The sequence below is a fragment of the Pipistrellus kuhlii genome, unplaced genomic scaffold (assembly GCF_014108245.1).
Source record: "Pipistrellus kuhlii isolate mPipKuh1 unplaced genomic scaffold, mPipKuh1.p scaffold_m20_p_4, whole genome shotgun sequence".
Classification (NCBI taxonomy): domain Eukaryota; kingdom Metazoa; phylum Chordata; class Mammalia; order Chiroptera; family Vespertilionidae; genus Pipistrellus; species Pipistrellus kuhlii.
The window spans coordinates 22,850,355-22,873,724 of NW_023425540.1; the positions used below are offsets into that span (position 1 = coordinate 22,850,355).

Consider the following 23,370-nt stretch of genomic DNA (forward strand, 5'->3'; position numbering starts at 1 on the left):
ACCACTATCTTTCTCCCCTGGGAGAAACCCCCTCTCTGCTCCCACTCTCCACCAGACCTCTCAGGTCCATTCTGCATATAGCAGCTGGAGAGATCTAAAAACACACAACAGGCCTTGTTATTCTCTGGCTTAACACTATCCTTCGGCTTCTTATTACCCTTAGAGAACAATCCATTCTCCTGCCATCGGCCTAAAGCCTGATGGGATCTGGCTCCTGCCTGCATCCGGAAGTCATCTCTGGCAGCTCCCCCTCCCACACTCTCCAGCCACTCTATCCTTTGTTCCTCCTGCACATCAGCTTGTTCTTGCTGTAGGGCCTTCACACCAGCTGTTCTCTCTGCGGGTAGCAGGCTCCTCCTGGTTTCTTTTTAATAAAACTCAACCTTTATGGAGACACTTTCATTGGACATCAGTCTAAAGCATTCTCTGCATGACACTCAGAACAGCTGGCGAGTTCTTCTTTTTTAATTTGTTGATTGTTCATTGCCTATAATTTCAGCTCAAGAGGACTGGGCCCTCAGCACCCCTGGTTTCTAGAAGAGTTCCTAAAAACCACAGGGACTTGGTGGATATTGATGAATGAACTTTACAGTTTTGTAATGGAGGTCAGGGCACAACACTTCCTTTTATTATAGACAAACTTAAAAAATGCACTACTTTAAGTGAATCTGTAGGTGGGGAGTAAAATATTGGTTCAATAGTTGATAGGGTAGGGGATGAAAAGCCAGGTCACGTGATGGAATGAGAAATAAATTTGCAGGTAGGAAACACCTAGGGACCTTCCGTAATGCAGGTATGCAGAATGGGGGGAATGAAAAAAGCCCTTGGGAGAAAACCAGGGAGACCGTGGGGTGGCTTCAGTTCCATTTCTTCCCAGCTGTGTCTCTGGCTATGCTATTGTATTTCATTTAACTTAATCCTTGACAGCCTTATGAAGTAGATATTATACATATTTCATGAAGGAAGGAGTTGAGTGTGAGAGATTATATATATAATTGGGGTCTGGCCCATTGTAGAAGTTCAGTAAGTGATGGCCCCTTACAAAATCTATGCCAAGTTCTATGTGCTGGCCTTTGTAAGAATGTGATGTATTAAATTTCTAAAACCCTACAACCAGAAATAAAAAAAGGAGTAATTTCTGAAATTAGAAAAATGCCTCTCCATGGAGGAATTCACCGCAGGGAATCTAATTACAGCAGTACCCATTACACTTAATGTGGTCCCAGTGGCAAAGGCATGCAGATGTGGTTTTCTGTCACAGCTGTACAGCTCCAGAGTGAGGGGCTGGTTTCCCACGACTCACAATACAGGTGACAAAGGAATCACCCTTTGCTCTGCCTGAGGGAGGCCAACGGGACAGATCCTGCCTGGTTATCTGTTTGCCAGTCTCAAAGTTCTGGTGAATCGGTGTTATGCTTGGGAAGGCCTACCCAGGACTGTTCCTTTACCCCACAGGGGAGTTCCTACTGACTTCCTGGTCCCTTCCCAAGGGGGCTTATTATATTGATTTAAAGTCATATATGTGATTATCAAAAAAGTAAATGTTTGCATATATTCAAATTTTTTTTTTGTGTGTGTGTGTGGCTATGAATGGGAAAAACTAGTTAATAACAATTAGGAATTTCTGTCTTAGGTTTCAAAAAATCTGACCCCTCCCTCCAGCCCTCAGGCTGCTTGAAAAAAGACACTAAACGAACCCATACTTTTCTTGTTTATAATTAATTAGCTCAATTTCATGTAGGACTAACAATCCTACTGGAGGCTTGTTTGCACACACTTTAAAATGAAATAATGGGGATGCAGAGAGGTTGCTCAGGTCACACAGCATTCAAGTGGCTATAGGTACAGGTTCTGGACTTTGGAGTTCGGTTCCCCATGATGGCATTGGGAGGCCTGCTCTACATTAGTTTGGCTCCTGTAGCAAATTACCACAAATTCAACAGTGTAGCAATACAACTTTATAATCTTACAGTTCTAGAGGCCTAATGTCTGATGTGGGTGTCACAAGGCTGTATCCTTTTGACAGGTTCCAGGGAAGGATCCACTCTTGCCTTTTCCAGTGTGTAGGGGCCGCCTGCACTCCTTGGCTTGTGGCCCCTTCCTCCATCTTCACAGCCAACATGGGGCCTTTGTATGCTTTTTTTTTTCCCCCCATGGTCACATCTCTCCAACCCTTTTCTGCCTCCCTTTTGCATATTTAAGGATTCTTGTGTTGATGCCAAGGCTACCCAGGTGATCCATGATGACCTCCTAATTTTAAGGCCAGGTGGTGAGCAGCCTTAATTCCATCTGCCACCTTAGTTCCTTTCCACTGTGTAACCTACCATACTCACAGATCCCAGGGATCAGAGCGTGAACAATGTGGGGGAGTCCTCCTCCTGTCTACCATACCCTGAACAGCATTTCTGGAGGGAGCTGAGCCACAAGGATAAGGACCCAGCCAGGTGCCTCCTAACAGAGCCCTGGTCTCCTCTCCCACTTCTGAAAACAGAGGCTTTTAAAAAGCTTGCATTTGCTGAGCATGGGGGGACGAAGCACCCAGGGCCTGTCCTCACATCTTATTTGACTTTCACAAAAAATAGGAAAAGTAAATGTGTGAGACACTGTCTATTCAATTTCAAAGTACTTTCTTAAAAGTGACCTCTGACAACTGTCATTAAAAGAAAATAGACACAGTATGAAAAAACCCTTAAATATCTAATATAAAAATGACTTCATTTCCTATGCTTTGCCACTGGTTAAAAAAACAAAAACAAACAAAAACAAACAAACAACACACACACACACACACACACACACACACAACCCCACAAAACACCAAGCTTGTTTTCTACTCTGAGCTTGTGTGATCCTTGAATTCATATGACTTATGTCCCTGCTGGTCCTAATGCTTTATGTATACAGTGCCCGATGGAGTCAACAATAAAAGCACAGAAAACACTTCTAAAGTCCACAGATTTCAGTTCAAAAGCATCGCTGCAGTGGGAACAATTATGCACCAGCTTTGGCTATTTCTTGTGCTTTGTGAGAACAGCATTCTCTCTCTCTCTCTCTTCCCCTCCCTCCCCCGCAAGCTCTGCAAACCATAAATCATGATTCAGATCTTGCTGTATGAAACAGCAGCCACAGCCTTTTAGAAACGAGTTCTCCTCCCTATTGTCTCTGCATCTCACCACCTCAGGGTATTTTCTACAGGAATGAGGGTCCCCCTGAAGGGGGTTGGAGATAAGAGATGTGGAGGATGGGGATCAGCTCTAACACAGCTCTGCAGTTGCTTGACGGGGAGGGTATCTCACTTAAGTCCACTCAGACCTGGATTTCAGTATTATTGGGTTCTTTGTAATCTTTGTTTATTTTATGATTTTAAAACAACATTCTTGCTCACAAAGCATTCACAGCTTCACCAGGTGCTGGAGAGAATGCTCTGTTGCAACAAAGGTTGAGAACTGCTGCTGTAGGGAAAGTGAGAGAGAGAGGAGCTAGTGCTGCCTGGGCCAGGATTTGGGGGGCAGCCCCAAGACTCCTCGAGCAACCAGACTTTCCTGTTTTCTGTAGCTCTCCTTGCCTTTCCAATGCAACAGCCTGTGGGAGCACCTTTTGGGGTGCTCTCTGCTAGGGACCATGAGAGGCTGCCATGCTGGAAAGAGCACCACTCCCCTCCCCAGGGAATGAATGACAGCTGAAAGGAAGAGGGCAGAGGGCATCTGTACTGAGGGAGATTGACTTTGGTGAGGAGCCTTGTGATTGAGATTCTGTACAAGCCTATGTAGGAGAACGAGGAAAGGAAGAATTAGTTCCATCTCGAGAGGATGCCATCCTGGGGGAGGGAGGGTCTTGCCTTCATCTTGAAAGTTGGTTTGCTTCAAGGTCTGAGGGAAGGACATTTCATATGCAGGGGAAATAGGCTCAGAGTCAAGAGCTGGTGTGTGTGCGTGTGAGCAGCCACCTAGAGTGTTTGCGAGTGCACGGATGTACTAGTACGTGTACCTGTGTGTGTGTGCACACATATGCATGCCTGCATGTGAGTGTGTGAGTGTGTGAGCGTGTGTGTGTGTGTGTGTGTGTGTGTGTGTGTGTGCTAGTTGTGAAAAAGTCCGGTGAGGGGAGCCAAGATCTGAGTTGATATTCTGGTGGGAGCTTGGGTGGCCGGAGATGAAGGATGGGTGAGGGGGAGGCTGAATCATTTGGCCCCAGCCCTGGAAACTGCTTAGTGGCTGCTATTTAATTACTTCCTGAACATCATTGAGTCCCTCCCCTGCACTAGATATAGGAGGTATGGAATTTCTCCATCGCCTCCGTAGTGCTCAGACCCTGTCATAGTGTACACTAAAAAAAAAATCTTTAAGAACAGTGCTTCCAAAGGAGCATAGGATTACATGCATGTGTGTGCAGTGCTAAATTGTGCACATGGGCTGGGTGTGTACTGAACATACAGGCTGGGGACCAGGAAACAGCGAGAAACAAATTTTCAAGCTTTCTTATTCTCCCACCTCAGTTCTGTTGAGTTGTCCTTTCTCTCTGTTGGACCCCGAAGCTTCCTACCTCCCAGCATTTGCAGAGTCCAAACCTGACCTGGAGAAGCAAGGACACAGCTCCCCATGGCCCATCATTGTTCTGTGCACGTGTGCGCACACATGCATGAAGTCTTAGGTGCCGATGCTTCAGAAGAGCTTGCGTATTGTTGAATGAAGGAATGTATAAAGAATAATATGTCTGCTCAGAGTGAGAAGGCTGTGACTGGGAGAAAGTGAGAACCTCCCTTCCCTGGGGGACTCGACAGAGGATGCTTGTGGGTGACTCAGGCTGAGCTGGTTGAAGGTTTCATGGGCTCCCTCCAGCCAATCTGTGCATAGTTACTCTGTGATCCTGTGAAAATCATACCTGTTTGTTGGTTAATGTTACCTTTGCAGCATGACAGGTAGATGAAAACATCTATAACTCCCCAAATTAGTCATTGAATGTTTATTTAACGAGTAAGAGCATTTTGGATGTGGGCAGTATGGCCCCATGCAGTCCCCCTTAGGGGGGAATGCCTGTGTCCTCTCACAATTTACTCAGTTCTCACAGTTTACATCATTTCATGTTAAGTGTTTTTAAGAAGTGGTAAAAAAAAGGCTGAGCTGTGTGTAAGAGCTCTAAGAAAACAGAGAACTGTTAAAGCATCAGACAGGAGATCAAGTAGGCCAGAAGTCTTAAAGGAAATTCACTTATGTCCAGAAAGGACAGAGACCATGGAGAAATGAGCAGGGAGCCATGTGTCCTGCTGCAGAGGCCTCGGCTGATCAGATGGAGGTTCGGCTGTGAATAATCAATCATGTGTAGGAAACAGGGAACAGCTACCGTAGGACATGTGTCTCAGCTGTGAGTTCTGCCATGGCTGCAGCCATACATGAATCTCCCTCTTTCTTGTTATTCAAAAAGAAACTATTTTCTATAGGTTTGGTTTCCTCCTTATGATGACTAGCCAGCCACAGGGACAGGTTTTTGGGAGAATTTGCATCTATCTTCTGATATAAAACTCTGGGCAGCTTTTACTGATATTTGAGCATGGCTTAATTAGGTATGGTGCCTAGGATGAATGGCATTTTAAATTATTAACTCTGGAAGCTTGGAAACATATTTTCAAAATTCTTCACCATTGTGAGGTGGATCTACATCCCTGCCCCTTGAATGTGGGTTCTGTGTTGCTTGGACAGTCGAGCACAGGGGGCTGACTGTCCAGATTCTCAGCCCAGGCTAAGAAAAGGGCAAGTCTTACTTTCTGCCTCTTAGGATCCTTAGTCTAGGACCCCAGCCACCATTCTTGAAGGAAGCTTAAGCCACCTTGTGGAGATACCCACATGGAGTGGACCTAGTAGCCAGCATCAACTTGCCAGTTCTGTGATGTGCCATCTTGAAGTGGATTCCATTGAGTCATGGCAAATGAATGCCGTGTGGGGCAGGGCCAAGCTTTCCTGCTGAGTTCTGCTCAGCAAAATAGTGAGAAAAAAAAATCAATTTGTTGTTGTTTTAAGCCACTGATCTTTGGAGTCATTTGTTCTGCAGTAACATATAACTGAATCTCATTTATGAAAAAGTATAATGACATAGAAGGATGTAAACCACAGTTATTTCCAGATCTTTCGTTACTGGAGTGAAAGCTCCATGGCATCAACAGTCAAAGGTTAGAAGCCTCAGGTTTCTTATCTGTAAGAAAATTGTGTCCATTATGCTTATGTTTGAGGACGAAGTTAGATATGCAACGTGGCTAGTGATTTCCTTGTCAGAGAGCATCCCAACAACAAGGTGGGTCTCTTTCTCCCTCCCTCACCCCACTCTCCATCCCCAGGAGATGGAGGATTCTTTTGATTTGTTTTCAGAAGTGACCTAGATAGATAGGAACTTGGCGATAGTAATTGTCAGGCAAGAAGAAAGGGAGACCTAGTGTTCAGGGAAGGGCCAGCAACCATCTTATGCACAGATTGGACTTAAAAAGCACACACATCAATTGTGGTTCAGCAAAAGGAAACAGAAATACAAATACCAGTATTTTTACAGAAGTGGCCTAGAGGTGGAAGGAAAAAAAAAAAAAAAAAAAAAAGCACTTTCCAAAGTTGAATGAATTTCCAAAAAGACCAGGTCTTAGGCAAAACACAGGCTTTAAGTTCTTAGATTTGCTTTTTACAGGGGTCTTATAACAAGGGACACTGGATCAGCAGGGGCCTCCCTCCCCCTCTCTGGGCTGCTGGAGGCTTATGCACTCTGGGACCTGAGTGGCTTGAACTCCAACCACTCTTGTAAGCATCAGGCTGTGACACAAACATTAGCTGCAGTGAGGTGAGCAGATGCTTTGGGAATCTGACACCTGATGAGGAAAAATCTAGGAGCCAGTCTCACTCTGAGCTGGAAGGCTCACTCATCTGTTGGTAGAGGAGGCAGGAATGGGCCTTAGCACCTGTCCACTCTCAGCTTGCCTTCCATCTTCCTCACCAGTGGCAAGATGTGAATGGAGTGTGTTCCCTTGAAGCACTGAAACATTCACAAATTATTATCTTTATTTCAAGCTGCAAAGCTAGATAATGAACTATAGAAATTGATTTATATTTTATTTCATTTACAGATTGGAACTTTCACTTGAACCTGAGCCTCAATGCAGAGGGTCTTGCAGGCCAGTCAGGGCCAGTGAGTGGGAATGGAAGAGAGATCATTAATACCCTCTCTAATGCTTAGGACTGTTCGTCAGTGGTGGCTCACTTGGGAGTCAGTGAGCAAGAGGAGAGGACTCTGATTCTGGGATCATCAAGTTATGGTTCTGTTGTCCTGGAAATTATAGATGGGCTCTGATTAGCTCAGAGGCAGTTTTAGTGCCTGAACTTCTGATGCAGATGTAGTGTCATTTCTTCCTTCTCACTCTCACCTTCCTTTCTGTGTGAACTCCTCCCTAGGACCTGCTGCTGGGCATGTGGATGCTGAGCTTGCTGTGCCCAATTCCCTTTGCCCAGCTCAAATTGGAACAGATGCCAGTTGGAAAAATGAATTGAAATCGGTAATACAACATGAGTTATTGAATTGTTTTGGACTCCCAGCCTAATACAGTCCCACCTGGCAGCCACAGCCCGCTGTAGACTAGCCTTGGGTTGAGCTATAACAGTCCCTCCCTGCTCCAGGGACTGCTCCTGGGCCCTGAGAGCTGCCACTCTCCGCATCTCTGGTGAATAGTATGTTAGGCAGGGTGGAGGCATGCTGGCACAAAGCTCTTCTCTTGTTTTTGCAGACCCTGCAAACTGCTTGCCTGCTCTACAATCATCTTTCTAGCAACTCAAAGCATCTCAGATTTCAAACATCAACATATTAGATCCAAAGGGCAACAGTTGTCCCTAGAAAGGTGTCAAGATTGTGAAGAGTCAGAGTTTTTACCCTGCTGGAAAGTTCACAAGTTAGCCTGTCAGTTTCCTTGAGGCTGGTAGAAGACACAACACTCCTGGCTCAGAGACAAAAGAGTTCATTAAATGCAGCACAGTAGTTCTTGAGTTGCCCCCAACTCTCAAGGCACGAAGCAGATAGGACTGGATGGATGCCTGTGTCACATTAGGTGTATTTTACCTGAGGTAACTTGAACTTAGGTGACCTGAATATTTTCATAATGGGCAGGAAGCAAGCCTGCCCTTTGCTTTGGATGGAGAGACTATTTGTATAGAGGATTATCAACGTAGGCATCAGGAACATTTTGGGATGAATAATTAGTCACTGTTGGGGTTGTTTCTGTGCATTGTAAGATATTTGGCAGCATCTCAGGCCTTTACCATCAAATGCTATTAGCATCCCTACCCCAATTATGACAAGCAAAAATGTCTCCAGACCCTGCCAAAATCATGCCTGGTTGAGAACCACTGTTCTATATTATATACACATGTGTATTCTCTATTCAAACATCCTTGAGAAGAAAGGGCATTCTTACAACAAAGGTCAGTTAGTACATCCGCTCACAAAGCAGATGGAAACATGAAAGACCCATGGAGAATGGTCTCTCAACAAAAGGCAAGTGTGTGCCCTGTTACCTGGGCAGGACTAGAGAACAGTGCTGCTCAGCATGTGGTCCATGGCCCAAAAGTGGACTTAAGACACCTTCATGAGCTGTACACTCACCCCCAAAAACACAAGACATATCTTTGCTGCTATAGATGAAGGGAAAATAATTCATAGACTTTTATTTTTACCTGTGATTAAGGCCTACTTATTATTACCCTGCCAAGTGATTAAGGGCTAATAAAACCTGGCATTTAAATCAAAGATGCACCAAATGACAACATGCCAAATGATAAAAATTCAACTGCTGAGTATTGCCATCATAGGCTAAATTGCTAGGATATAAGAATAAATTTGAGCTGAAACTGGGTTGGCTCAGTGGATAGAGCTTTAGCCTGTGGACGGAAAGGTCCCAGGTTCGATTTCCATCAAGGGCATGTATCTTGGTTGTGGGCACATCCCCAGTAGGGAGTGTGCAAGAGGCAGCTGATCGATGATTCTCTCTCATTGATGTTTCTAACTCTCTATCCCTCTCTCTTCCTCTCTGTAAAAAAATCAATAAAATATATTTAAAAAAAAAAGAATAAATTTGAATCTTGTTAAATTGTGATCATTATTAATTTTTTGTAGTCAGATTTTAAGTTTAATAGAGTGCCTCTGTGATCATCCTACCATGAACACTTTGGTGTAAGGTACTTGCTCTCTTTCCATTGACAATGTTAGAGCAGATATAGGACCAGCATGGATGCTGCTGAGCAAGGACACTGCAGTGAAGGTGGTTTAGTGGCCTCAGGAAGGTGATTTTGGCACCATTATGTTTTGTGATAATAAATGTAAATTTATGCTTTAACATATTGACAAAATTTTAACACATGAAAAACTTTAGGAGATTTTACTTCAACTTCTAAGGACAATAAATTCAAGTGACATGATTATTGCATTATGCTGGCACTTCTATGCTGACTGGATATGATGGTAGCCTATGCATTATATGACTGTTGAGCATTCACAGGTTTAGAGATCCTGCAATGGCATAGATATAGGAATTTGGCTAATTTCATTCCAAAGGCTAAATATGAGTCAAACAGCAGATTGGGGGAGACATTGAATGTTTAACCTAGTTTTTTTGGGAATTAATTCAGGCTCTCTAAGAAGCCTGGCTGCCCCACAGAACCAGGCACCATGGCCAACTTCCTATAGCAGATGCTGCAGTCTTTCACTGTCCAGTGTTTTTACTGGCTGCTCCTTTTGATTTTAATGATAAACTACAATTAATTTAACTTGTATTATAGTTCCTCCAGGTTTTTGTTAACTCTTAGTGTGTAGTATTACCATTTAAGCTCATTAGGAACCACCCTCCCCCTTAAAGTCATACACTATAGTTTAAATATGATTTTCTACTATTTTGTTGACCAAGGGGTGCCAAGACATTTGATCAAACATTATTTAAAATGTATCTGTGGAGGTGTTTTTGGGTGAGATTAACCATTATATAGGCATATTAAGTAATGTGCAGGTTGTCCTCCCCAATGTTGCTGGCCCTCATCTAATCAACTGAAGGCCTGAAGAGCACAATTATTGAATAACATTTCCTTCAGCTGCCTGACTGTTTGACCTGCACATTGGTTTTCTCCTGCCCTGGATTAGAATTTACATCATAGGTTCTCCTTATTCTCAGGCCTTTACACCACTGGCTTTCCTGGGTCTCCATCTTGTTGACTACAGATCCTGGGACTTCTCAGAATCCCTAACTGCATAAGCTGATTATTTATTATCTATCTATCTATCTATCTATCTATCTATCTATCTATCTATAGTATTTTCTGGCATATAAGACGACCCTCTAATTTTACAGTTAAAACATAGGTTTAGGCCTATATTTGCTGTATAAGACTACCCCGCACTTTTGAGGCAACACCAGTTCTTTTTTTAATTAAATTTTTAATGAATGACATTTTTTGAACATACCGTAATATACCGTACATTGATACGACAAATGGAAGGTCTCTTCACAAATGGCAATGCCATGAACTTGACCGAGAAAAAAGAAATCCAAAAGAGAACATTAACAATGATGGCATCATCTGGAAAGAAAATTACATGAAAAACTTGCAGAAAATGCTTGTTTGTGACTGACTGGGATGATAAGAGGTTTTTCTAGGCAGAGGAGCATTGTGAGCTTAAAATCCTTCAAAATCCTCATCATGTTCTTCTTCTGACATCATAAATTCATCAATGACCTCTTGTGGTACATTTGTAAGACAGTCATCATATGGATCAAATTCCGAATCAGATGGTGTGGCTTCAGCTTCGCCTTCCCCTTCATCTTGCCACAAGAAGTCATCCTCCATACCGTTCAAAGAATTTGATATGCCACACTTCTTGAAAGACCTGATTACTGTTTCTTCAGTAATATCATTCCAGGCTTTTATGACAAAGTTACACAAAACATCCAATTGTGGCGCACACATGTTTCCTCCTTTTGTGAATAACTTTTCGCCGCTAACCATCCACTCATTCCACTCTTCTCTAATGCGATCTTTAAATGGCTTGTTTAGGCACACATCCAGTGGCTATACCAATGATGTCAATCCTCCAGGAATAACAGCCGCATCTGTGTTTATTCTTGCCAGCCTGTTCTTTGTGCTGGCAGTTAAATGAGCCCTGAACATATCCCACACCAGTAAGCTACGTTCTTGACGAAGTCCACCTGGTCGCCTACTCCATACATTATCAAGCCATAGCTTTACCCCTTCTTCATCCACCCATCCTTTTTCATTCACATGTACAAAAACTCCAACAGGGAACTTGATTTTCGGCATTGTTTTTTTAAAAAAATAATCATTGGTCTTAGTTTGGCACCATCAGCTGTACATGCTAGTACCACTGTAAAACTGGGCTTCTCATGTCCTGTTGTTTTAATTAACACTGTTTTTGCACCTTTGGATTAACAATTTTATTTCCAACCATATCGAAATTCATAGGAGTTTCATCCATATTTCCGATCTGACTTAATGCATAGCCATTAAGTTGTATTACATATTGATGGAAAAGACTTACTTTGCCGTCAAGATCTGCAGGTAATTTTTGTGCAATTTTGGTCTTTTGCCTCAGTACCAGATTGTGCCTTTCCAAGAACCTAGTACTCCAGGATACAGTGGCCTTAAATCCTTTGCTGTTATCTGGGTTAGATTTGGCCCACTGAAGTGCAAACATACATATTTTGTTTCGTGTCACTACATAACCATTTTGATGATGCTCAAGAACCATGTCTGCTACATGCTTTTCGAGTTCTGGCCAATAAGGGGTGCCTCTTCTTAATGCACACTTACTCCTTGGCATACTCTTTAATGCATCTTCATTTGCTTTCCAGTCTTGGACCATCTTTTCTGTTACTCCATATTGTCTTGCCGCAGCACAGTTATTGTGTTCCTTGGTAAAGTTTACAACTTTCAGTTTGAAACTGGCTTCAAATTTCCTTCTTCTTGCTGGAGCCATGATGGGTTCTTTTCTACCAGCCATTTGTTGTACACCCACTTATCTTTTAGGCCGGGGTTATGCAGTACTGTAGCTTCAGCTACACACAGAATGTTCTATTACGGTACCTTTTAACTCACTGTATGTGTCCTGATACAGCAGCTTTGGCTACACAGAACGTTCCTGTGCTGCAACTGTATGTACCATGGTGAGCCAATCACAACAAGCAAAGGTTCAAAGGTTACAATAGACCGCATCTCTGACTCTGGCCAATCTGAGCAGGCTTTTTACTAGAACACAGTGTAGCTTCAGGTACAGAACATGTATAATTTGCATGCATAAAAAGCCTGTTTGGATTGGCTGAGTTAGAGAGGCGGTCCGAGCAGCCTTGCCGTGATTGGTGCGGGATCGAGTTGGAAAATTCGTTTAGCAGCATATCGAGATGTTTTTTGGGACATACTCGGAGTATAAGATGACTCCCGATTTTCGGTTGACTTTTTTTCATTTCAAAAGTGGTCTTATCCACCAGAAAATATGGTATCTATCTATCTATCTATCTATCTATCTATCTATCTTTTATCTATGTATCTATCTATGTATCTATCTATCATCTATCTATTCATCCATCTCTATCTTTGTTTCTCTCATATTATCTTCTTACAATGGAATCAATGGATATGTCTATATCTATTTCTATGCATACCTATATCTATACCTATGCATCTTGTTGGTTCAGTTTCTTTGAAGAACTAATAAAGGGGACCATTTCAGGGAAACAGAAGTGAGGAGTGAGAATGTGTTTCAGGAAAAAGAGAAACATCAGTAAGGATTCCCTTACTGTGTGGCTAGACCTTAATCCCCTGGAGACCTGAGGAACCATGCTTCAGAGTTGTCTCACAGGAGGATGTTGATGCTAGGGCATTTATCCATGGATTCCCATCTCCCAAGACCTGTCCTGGTGCCTTGCTTTCCCCACTTCCAGATTAAGTCTGCGAATAGTTCAGCAGCATTGTGCAGCTTTGAGATGTGGAGAGACAATTGACCCTGCGTGGCCTGGAAACACAAGTGTGAGGAGAGCTGTCCACCTCAGTGGTACTGAAGTTGCAGGGATTGAGAGGATGTTGTATATTATTTATTCCAAGGATCAACTTACTACATAAGTGCAGTAAAACTACTGGGTTATTTTTAAGATTATAGGGCGTAGTTTTATAATACAATGAAAATCTCTGCGAGGACATAGTTTTTGTCTATTTTGATAATGGCTATATTTCCAGTTCCTATTTTGATAATGGCTATATTTCCAGATACATAGAAGAAAACAATATATATTTTTTATTGAATGAATAACTATAAAATCAAGTGTATAGGCTCACTTTATCCTATTATAAAAAAATAATAAGGCCTTTAATGCTTCTAAGAAGTAGTCTACTTCAACAGTTTGTTCCTGGTTTCTTTGATTCTTGAAAGAAAAATGGTGAGTGAATGGTGGGCCACAAGTAGTTCTGCTCCCTTGAAAGCAGCTACTCTAGACCACCCCACTGGTAGAACTAGTACTGAGCTCTGAAAAGAGAGTCTTTGCCTAGGGTTGGCAATCTTGGGACCTGAGTCAATGAGATACAAAAGGGGACAAGAGGGGATCATTATAAAGGCCTAACCAAGGACACTAGGGAGTCACTTTCTTTATATATTTGAATGGTAAGGGTTTGGATGCTCACCTAGCTATTTCATTTTATGACCTGATTTTGTGGTAATCTGACTCTGTAAAGTTTAATCAGAATGTGAACTGGCGTAGCTTCGGCTTGTTTTTAATCTTGACTACTCTTTCTCCCTTGGGTTGTAGTTGGAAATTGTTCAGTGCACTGGCCAGTGGGATAGTAATGCATCCTTTCCAAGAAGGACTTTGTGTAAGCTTAATGAGTTTATTAAATTAGTATGTGAGATATGATTTCATTTAAGTAATAAAAGCTGCAGCTGCTTTAGAGAAATGAAGTTGTATTGCACTTGACATTCAATCTTCAGCTGCACTAGCACAGGTGCCCCATTCCATTGATGCAGGACTCCTGGGGGGGGCCTTCTTTGGGAAGGGAAATCAACCAGGAGACAAATGAGCCTTCCTGGCTCTCATACCGCACATGTTGGTTCTTCACTAGCAGAGGTTGGAAGTCATAGATTTCATTACTACAGTCATTAAGGGCCAAGGGAAAAAAAATCCAATTTACTGCTGCCTCAGTGACTTTGTGTTTTAATCAAATGGATATGAAAGAGTCATTAACTGATTCTCAGACTGATTAAAATTCCAGTGAGAAAGAAAATAAATAAGATTGTGACACAGCCTTAGAAGGTCATTCTCTTTCTGGCATCCTGAACCTATAGAGTAGGGGTGTCGAACTCAATCAGAGAAGGGGCCAAAATCTAAAATCCAGCCTAAATCGCGGGCCGAATGGTTTACTGAACAGTCATAAACTGTCATTGTGGTGGAAACGCAGCGGAGTGCAGTGATGACAGCGCGGTGCGGGCCACATTGCAAGGCCTGGCGGGACGGATTTGGCCCGCGGGCCTTGTGTTTGACACATGTGCTATAGAGTCTCACATTGCGATTGCTACCCATTTGTTTACTGAGCACCCATTTGTTTACCATGACCATTGTGGACAGCAGGAGTGGGAAGCCAGATCACCATCCTTGCACTCAGGGCCCTTGCCACAAGGATGGTGCCTACCCCTCCTGAAATAATCCAGTGAGTGGATTGTATAAATATCCTTTAATGTGCTGATAAAGTTTCCTTTATCCTGCACCCTTAAATCTTGATTTAAAATCACATGCACTTTTAAAGATCTGATTGTCTGTGTATTTTCAGGATCATTGGAGACAGGAAAGGAAGTAGCTAATGCATTCAAAAGCCCTCTAAAAGCTATGATGTGCTTTCATATTTAGAATGCCTGTTATTATTATCATTACTACAGGCCCAATGAATGAAATTCGTGCATGGGTAGGGTCCCTAAGCCTGGCTGGCGATCAGGGCTGATCTGTGGGGCCACTGGAAGCGTGATGGGGGGAGGGAGGGGAGCCCATTGGCACTGGGCTTGGCTGGCCTGAGGCCTGTGGGCTAGGGGCAGCTTCTGCTTGCCTTTTTGGATCTCATCTTGAAAGTTTGTGAAATTACCCCTAACCCTTGCCCACCACCTCTGAGTCTGTAGCTGTCTCAGTTTGGAGTTTTTAGCTTAAACCCAAGTCTGGGTTTGTGATTTCTCTATGGTGATCACACATCAGGCAAAGGGGTACTTCCTTTTGGAGAGCCATCCCCAAATCTCATGTCTTTCTCAGGGGGACCAGAGGGCTCTTGTATTTCAGGATTTGATGTAAATAGTGCTCACAACGTCATTTTTCTAGTTAAAAAAAATTATATTCCTAACTGGAGTCTCGGTATTTTTATTTTTTAAAAGAATACTAAGGTAATTGAGATTGTAAAACCCTCACGTGGGGACTCTGGCCATGGCAGAGAGGAGAGAGGCTGCTGGCCCACCACAGCTGCTGCAGCTGCCTCCCTTTCAGATCCAGAGTGACCTGAAACAAGCCCTCTGGACCATAGGTGATGAATTAGATTGTTGCCAGGAGGCAGAAGAGCAAGAGGGGAAGAGAAAGCTTTTGCAGCCAGAAGGGCTATTCTGTTGTAATCTCATCCCAGTGGCAGAGTATCTATGCTTCCAGGTTGAAACCTCATGCTAACGGGTGTGCCAGCTGCAGTCTCTTGGCAGAGATACATTATGCAGGAAGAGAAGGGCCACAGGCTCTACTAAGATTGCTCAAATGTGGTTGATTCCTATATTAATTTTTGTCATAATAGCAGTTCAAACTCATAGTAAAATGTTTTCTAATAGTAATAATTGAAAATTGCAAGCACTCATATCATGCCTACTGTGTGCCAGACATTGTTTTACATGCTTCAATTAATTCAGGGAGTCCTTGATGCACGCAGGTGAAGCGGGGTTATGCTGATGATCTGCACAGAGTGCCTTGCAGTGACATCTCTCAGAAACAACCCCTTTAGATAGTACCTCAAACCAGAACATTGCACACTTGTACAAGCACACATGTAATATATACACACAGTTTGTGAAACTTGCACTTGGTCACTTAATATTCCTGGAATAGCTTTTTATACCAGTACATAGGACATTTCTTACCCTTTTCAAAAGCTATATAATGTTTCATTGTACAGATGTGGCAAAACGTATTTAATTATTGCATATTTTTGTGGTTTTCAGTTTGTATTTTTCCTTATTAAAAATATTGCTAAAGTGATCTATTTCTGTAAACCTTGAAAACATTTCCAAAAAATTCTTAGAGGTAGAATGAGTTGGTCAAAAGGCACATGATTTTAATTGATATTACTAAGTTGTCTTTTTTTAGAGCTTGCAAAAATTTATACTCCATATTCTTATTGACATGTGGTGTGCTTTATTAAATCAGAATATAATTTTTAAACCCCCCCCCCCCCCCTGCCCAATTTTCTCTAATCTCAGGTCTCTACACCAATCTCAAGTACTAAAGTGTCTAAATCTCCCAAATGAATACTCTTGGGCTGGTATCTTCTGAAGAATGCAATGATTTTTATACATGATAATCTCAGACCTGTCTCTTATTGGGATGCTGCAAGGCTGTGATTTGGCCATTTGATAGAAGACTGTTCCTGCAGGTTTAGGTTGAGGTAGGTAGTTCAACTTTTGAGACATCTCCTAAGTCTTTGAATACACCCTCAGAATGGCGTCTCCAGAGTCTTGAGCTTTCTGGTACAATTATGGTTGGGGGTATTTCAATTGGTGGGGAGGAGCTCAGTAGGGAGGAGGAGGTTCTGTTTATTATATATCTTCTTGTCTGAAGCCTGAGAGCAGAATTATGGTAGATATCTCAAGGAGAAATCACCCTGGTCTTGTCCCTGCAGCCATGTGGGGGTATGGTTGACTGGCCTTTCTCTTAGCCACCCTCCCAAGAAACCTCACAGGATCAGTCAGGTGGTTTGGTCAGCCACACTAAGAGTGGTCCCATTTTTTTAAAGGTAGACTCACAGCCAAGCTAGTAGGACTGATGTATAAAACCAGCAGGCTGATTTGTTCAATTCACCATGAAAACTGATGGCCCAGCTGGCCCAGTACATGGGTGGTTTGACTTGGTGAGATCAGCAAGTCTGTCCACAATGGTGGGATCTGAAGCTGGTTGAGCTGAGTGGTTTAATAGTGCCAGGCTTAGCACCCATTTTACTCTAAGGATCCTCTCACCACTGGGGTGGAAGGCCAAACAACCTGCCAGGGCCTTCATTGGTGGGACAGGCATCTCTCTGGGTCTCTCTCCCTTAGCCATCTGTCCCACCTCCCTTCTGGTTGGCGTGCTGTATTCCTTCTCACATCTGCTCACATCTGCTGAGTCAGATCCAGCAATCCCCTGCTTGGGAGCCTCTACTCCTCAGAGTGATTTCAGTCCCTTTGCTCTCTTACTTAAAATTCTCACAGGGGTCAGTGGGTGCTGGAAAACAAATCAGTTTCACTAAAAGAGATGTTATCAGGAAGCCAGGAAGGCTGGTTAACAACCTTAATTGCTCTAACCACTCACCCTTTAGTTGAGACATTGTTAGCTGAAGCAGCCTCCCCCTTGTTTGTCCCATGCAAGTTTCTGTTATTTTCTGCCTGAGGGCTACATGTAAATTTCTGTTTATGTTGCCTGAGATGTTTTCCTCAAAGCCTTAATAAAAGGGGATGGCAGGGCCAGAGCAGGTCTAGTTCTCCCACTAGAGCTGGACTACCGCCTGGCCTCCCATATCGCCAAGTTGGATTTCTTCAAGTCTTAAATCTCTTCATTTGTGTGTGGCCCTTCTCCAGAACCCGAACACTGAATTGGAACTCTTTCCATGTGGGCCGTGAAAGAGTTTACTATAAGTGGGTAGGATTTTTTTCTCAGAAAATGTGAAACTGTCCTGAGGATTGGGAATCATAGTAAGTGTGAATAATGAAACAATACTCTCCATTGAATATTGTGTGTGTGAGTGTGTGTGTGTGCGGTTAATCATTGACAAATTTCCTCTCCCAGGATGATATCCTAGTGATTTAAAGTTCTCCCTTGCAGTGCTGTTTGGAAATATTCCTGAGGAATGATAGCACACTAATGGGCTCCCTACTGAGCCAGAGAGCTGGCGAGACAGGAATTGCAGAGGAGAACAAGTGGGTTTCATAGGAAGAGTTGAAGTCCTCCTAGGAGGCAGCTGTCGGTGCTTCTTGCTCAGTCCTGGCCAAGGTTGAGTGAGGGATCTGGGAGGACACCTGGTGTCAGTCAGGTGAACCCAGGGGACAGGGCTTCTCCTGAAGAAAGTTGACTGTATATTGGGACTTCTCACATGTGCTCAGATGCTTACTTTCTATAATTAGAAACCCATTTTAACTTTTTCTTTGATAGTGTGCCACTGATTGGATTAGGTATTCTGATTTTGAGGGAAGATATTTCTACCTTCATTGGATGCCTCCATAAAGCTTATTTTATGTTCAATTTAAAAAAGAAGTGGTTCACACAGCTTTCCCCCCCCTCTTTCCAATTGCTCACCATGCTCCAAGGGAAGTCTCTATTCAATATTACCTGAGATATATCTAGAGGGCAGCCTCAAATGACATCACTGGTCCCCATCATTGTTACTAGTGATGATCTGGTAGATTTTTCCTCATCTGTAGCATTTTCCATCCATGACAGAAATGGAATGATGTTTCACTTTCCCAGGAATGCATTAACAAGGCTAGGCATCGCTGTGCTTTCTATTTATTTATTTTTTACTTCTGGAGTTCAGTGTTTCCCTCTTTAAATCATTTGTACCAGCTCTGTAAACACTTTAATGAGCACATGCCTTATCTGACAAAATTGGTTTTGTTTTCAACTTAGCAAAAATCAATTTCCCTTCCACCAACTATTCTCTCCTTATTGTGAAACAAAACCTAATAATAGTGGTCTGCTTCATTTACTCTGCATGTGGCAGGATGAACAATCGAGCTGCCATTATTATAGGGGTCTCTCATTCTTAATCAGCCTGTGTGTTTCTAAAATTTCAGTAGAAATCACATCTGAATAATAGCTTTTGATACACTAGTATTCCAAAAGTCCTGAGAAAGCACTTCTATTTTTCATTTCTATTGGGTGAATTGTGAAATATTTAATGTTGGCAGTAAAATAGTATCAGGTGTGTCTTCCATTCAGCAACCTCGGTACTTGTTCTGGCTAAGAAAGAATTCAGAGCCAAGATTCAAATTACAAGAGAAAGTTCATTGAGAAAGTCACAGAGGTAGAAGCAGTGAGCTGTAAAAGAAATGGGCTCAGGAAACGAGATACAGAAGGGTCCTTGGAGCTTAGGAGAGAGGTAGATAAGCACCTTGAGAGTTAAAAGAGGGAGGGAAATCGTGGATGTCCTTCAGAAAAAGAGAGGAAGAACATGTCTTAGGGCTTTTATCTGGAGGTCTCAGGGGAAAATCTCAATAGAATAGTCATCAACTTTCCAATTGTGTCCCCTCAGTGTCATGGTCTCCACTGACTGGCTGGCACCAGGCATCATGGAAGCTGGTCCTGATGCCAGCCATGGTGTCTCTCTGCCTGATTTTTTTTTTCTGGGCCTGGAGCTGAAACACAGCTGAGACCTATTGATAGATGTCACCTGCTGGGGTTAATGCTTATGGGAGTGGTCATGCAAGGGCTTGTAGTTTTGCATGTGGATAGGCACCTGGGGTATCCACCCTAGTGACCCTCTGCACCTGGCCTATCGTCCCTCCTCTGCTCATGCCTATCTACCTACCTACTACACTTAAGAAGATTAAAACATGCCTTTTATAAACATTGTGATTACATAAATAAAAACTCTTTTTAGCTGTAACGGGTTTGGCTCAGTGGATAGAGCGTCGGCCTGAGTACTAAAAGGTCCCAGGTTCGATTCTGGTCAAGGACATATACCTTGGTTGAGGGCACATCCCCAGTATGGGTTGTGCATGAGGCAGTTGATTGATGATTCTCTCTTATTGATGTTTCTAACTCTCTATCCCTCTCTTTTTCTCTCTGTAAAAAAAAAAATCAATAAAATATATTTAAAAAAACAAACAAACTCTTTTCACTCTCACTTTTGATGGGAAAACATTAGGATAACATAGTACATTAGTAACTATACTTAGCATTCCCTGCACAGTCATTCATTTTGATTTTGTATAGATTCATAAATTTTCATTTATATGGTCCAAAAATCCATATCATGGATTGGCTACAACTAAATATTTAATTACCTCTGATTTTCAGCACAAAGAAAAACTTCATATACTTAAACTATATTTCTGTTTGTTCTTCTAACCTCACGTGATCAGTTTCAGAAAGATTTTGAACTGGATCAGCAGTTCAGTGCATGAAAAACATACTTTTATTATGAATCAGACACCACCTTGGTGTGAAATGTAAGTTCTGAGCTCAAACATAAAGCTATATCAACGAAAGTGTTTGCCTATGTCACCCTTGCTTTTGCCCACCTCCCCTCTTAGCTGGTTGCTAGAGTAGTTCTGGGGTGCCCACTTCCAGTCCATTCTCCTGTCTTCTGGGAGACCAATGACCTCAAAGCACCCTTTTGATTACATATACTCCCCCTCCCCCAGGATTGTGATAATTATCTACATTGAAATGGTTGTTCCTCAAATCCTTAGCTTTAAACTCAAGAGTACTAATGCTCCCACCCACCTGATCTCAGGACTTCCCTCACAGTGACTCTACACTTCCTCTCACACCTGGGTATGTATTCATCTACCTGGGTACCTTGAGCAGCACCTGGATGTCACCTCCACCCCACCTCAGTCCTGCCTCTTGAAATCCTATTGATTCCTAAAAGCCATTTAGAAGGCTCAATGCCTTCTTTTGTTTGCCTATAATGATGCCACCCTATATATTATATACCCAACTCATCTTTCATGAAATCCCCATGGTTTTGTATGTTTTTTACCTTCTTGTCATATATCTATATTTAAAAATCTATATTCTTTATATCTATAACTATGTTCTCTGTATTTATATATCTATATGGCTATACTATCTATATCTATGCCATTTATATCTATATCATCTGCACATGTGTATGTACAATATATATAAATATAAATTATAAGTATATATAATTATATAAATAATATATATGTAATATATATTATACATAATAAATGATACATATTATTATATACATATAATATATATGTAATATTCACTGAGTGGCCAGGTTTTTATGATCTCTGAACACATTAGAACCAGGTAAGAATGCATTAATATATATTAGGGGCCTGGTGCACGAATTCGTGCATGGGGTGAGATCCGGCCAGCTTGGCCAGAGGAAGGGGACATGGACAGTTAACCCGCCTGCCTGCTAGTAGAACTCTTGGTTGAGGGGACAGTTTACATATTAGCCTTTTATTATATAATAATCACTGAGTGGCTAGATTATTATGCATTCAGAGATCATAATAATCTGGCTACTTAGTCTATATATTATATACAATTTTTAAGCTATTGACCTCAAAGTTCTGGGCATTATTTTACAGAGTGGCCATATGCTATGAACTGAATTGTGTCCCCCAAAATTTTTAGGTTGAAGCTCTAACCTCTCAGTCAATATATTTGGCAATAAAACTTTTAGGAGGTAATTACGTTTAAATGAAGTCATAGGGTAGGGTCCTAATCTGTGGGATTAGTGGCCTTATGAGAAGAGAAAAGAAAGCATAGTGTTTCTCTCCATAGGCATACACCATGGAAAGGCTATGTGAGGACATGGGGAGGCAGCTGTGTACAAGCCAAGGAGAGGGCCCTGACCTTGGTCTTCCCAGTTTTTAGATTTTTGAGAACTAAATGTCTGTTCTTTTTGTCACCCAGTCTGTGGTATTTGTTATGAGCTGACTAATACAGCATATGTAGTAAAAATCAGTCAACATTCATTCAACAAGGGAGGACTCTGTGTACTTGGGGAGAAGTCATTTATTTTCACAATTCAATTGGGGAGGCAACAGTAATGCAGAGATGCAGTTTCTGAATTTTCTATTTCTTTTTCTTTACTACAGATTAGTTTGACCTTTAGCCATGACACACTCACAAATTGCTTCCAATCACAAGGCCTATGAGGAAACTGTGATGATAATTCAAAGGATTTATTTTTCTACCCCTGGCTCTATCCATCTGATTACATTGTAACCAATATTTGCTGCCATCCTTGTGGACAAAAATTGTTCATAAACAAAAAGAAATTGTACAACCTTGGGAGAAATCAACTTAGTAAATGAGCCAAGTTTCCCCCCCAGCCAAGCAATAGAAAAGTTGTAAAAACACTTTATTATATTTATAAGAAAATAGAGGAAGGGAGATAGGAAAAAAAATGGGAGAAACTTCTGGCCACTGAAGAAACACTATTGTAAATTGTACGTGTTCAGGCCAATAATGGGACATTTTCTCCTGCCAAAGGCTTAATTTTAGTAAGGTACTTGATGGTGTAATGCTCTCTATCCCACTTGGGATGCTTTAAAGATGTATTAATAAAAACAGCTCTGTCAGAAAAGGCATGCTCATGAGTCAACTGAAATTGATCTATTCTGAAGACAGAAAACTTGGCAACCACCAGCTATCAATAATCAGGGTGAGGGTGGTCTTCCTTGGGGTGTGTTTCTTTCCCCAGGTGTGAGCTACCTCTCTACATTAAAGAGACAGATGTGTGCACTTGCCTGTCTTTCTGTGCGATGAAGTGAAAGGGAAATGCGAATTATCCTTGAAATGTTTATAAATAATTGAGTCACCCTGCAATAGTCACCTTTCAGGAGGAGTGGGGCACCCAGTGCAACTGTGCAGGCTACACAGACTGTCCTGTCACCTGGAGTGCACTGCTGTCTCTTGCATGAATGGAGTGGAGTGGCAGTTGTATATTGGTCTCCCATTATTGCTCTTGGCTTTCTGTATGTCTATTTTTGTACTGCTCTTATCCATCCTGATCAATTCCATCCTGGATGAACACTACCATCTGTAAGGAAGACATGCACTATATTTAGAATATTTTATTTTTGTCTATTGGGACTCCATAGGAGCTGAGGAAGTTGTCATCTCTGGTTTGGCTAAAAAAGGAACATCCTAAATAAAGAGAACACCCCCTTCCATCACTGCAATGAGAGAGGGAGAGAAAAAGAGGGCGGGGGGAGAGATATGGGAGAAAGAAACATGGATCAATTGTCTCTTGTATGTACCTTGACTGGATAAGGAACCTGCAGCCTAGGTATGTGCCCTGAGCAAAAATTGAACCACAACCTTTTTGGTGTATGGGATGATGCTCACCTGGCTGGGTGGAACTAAAAGCGAATGCAGGCAAT

At 42.2% G+C, this 23,370-nt stretch overlaps 1 protein-coding gene across 1 annotated transcript in view; it reads left to right on the top strand.

Annotated features, from left to right (window-relative positions):
- MED10 (mediator complex subunit 10) overlaps window positions 1-23,157 on the top strand; it is a 49,089-nt gene extending 25,932 nt beyond the window's left edge. The window contains exon 4 of the mRNA XM_036410154.2: window positions 23,089-23,157. Within this exon, the coding sequence (XP_036266047.1) occupies window positions 23,089-23,142 (54 nt within the window). The 3' untranslated portion in view covers window positions 23,143-23,157. The remainder of the gene's footprint in view (window positions 1-23,088) is intronic.
- Window positions 23,158-23,370: the final 213 nt, after the last annotated feature.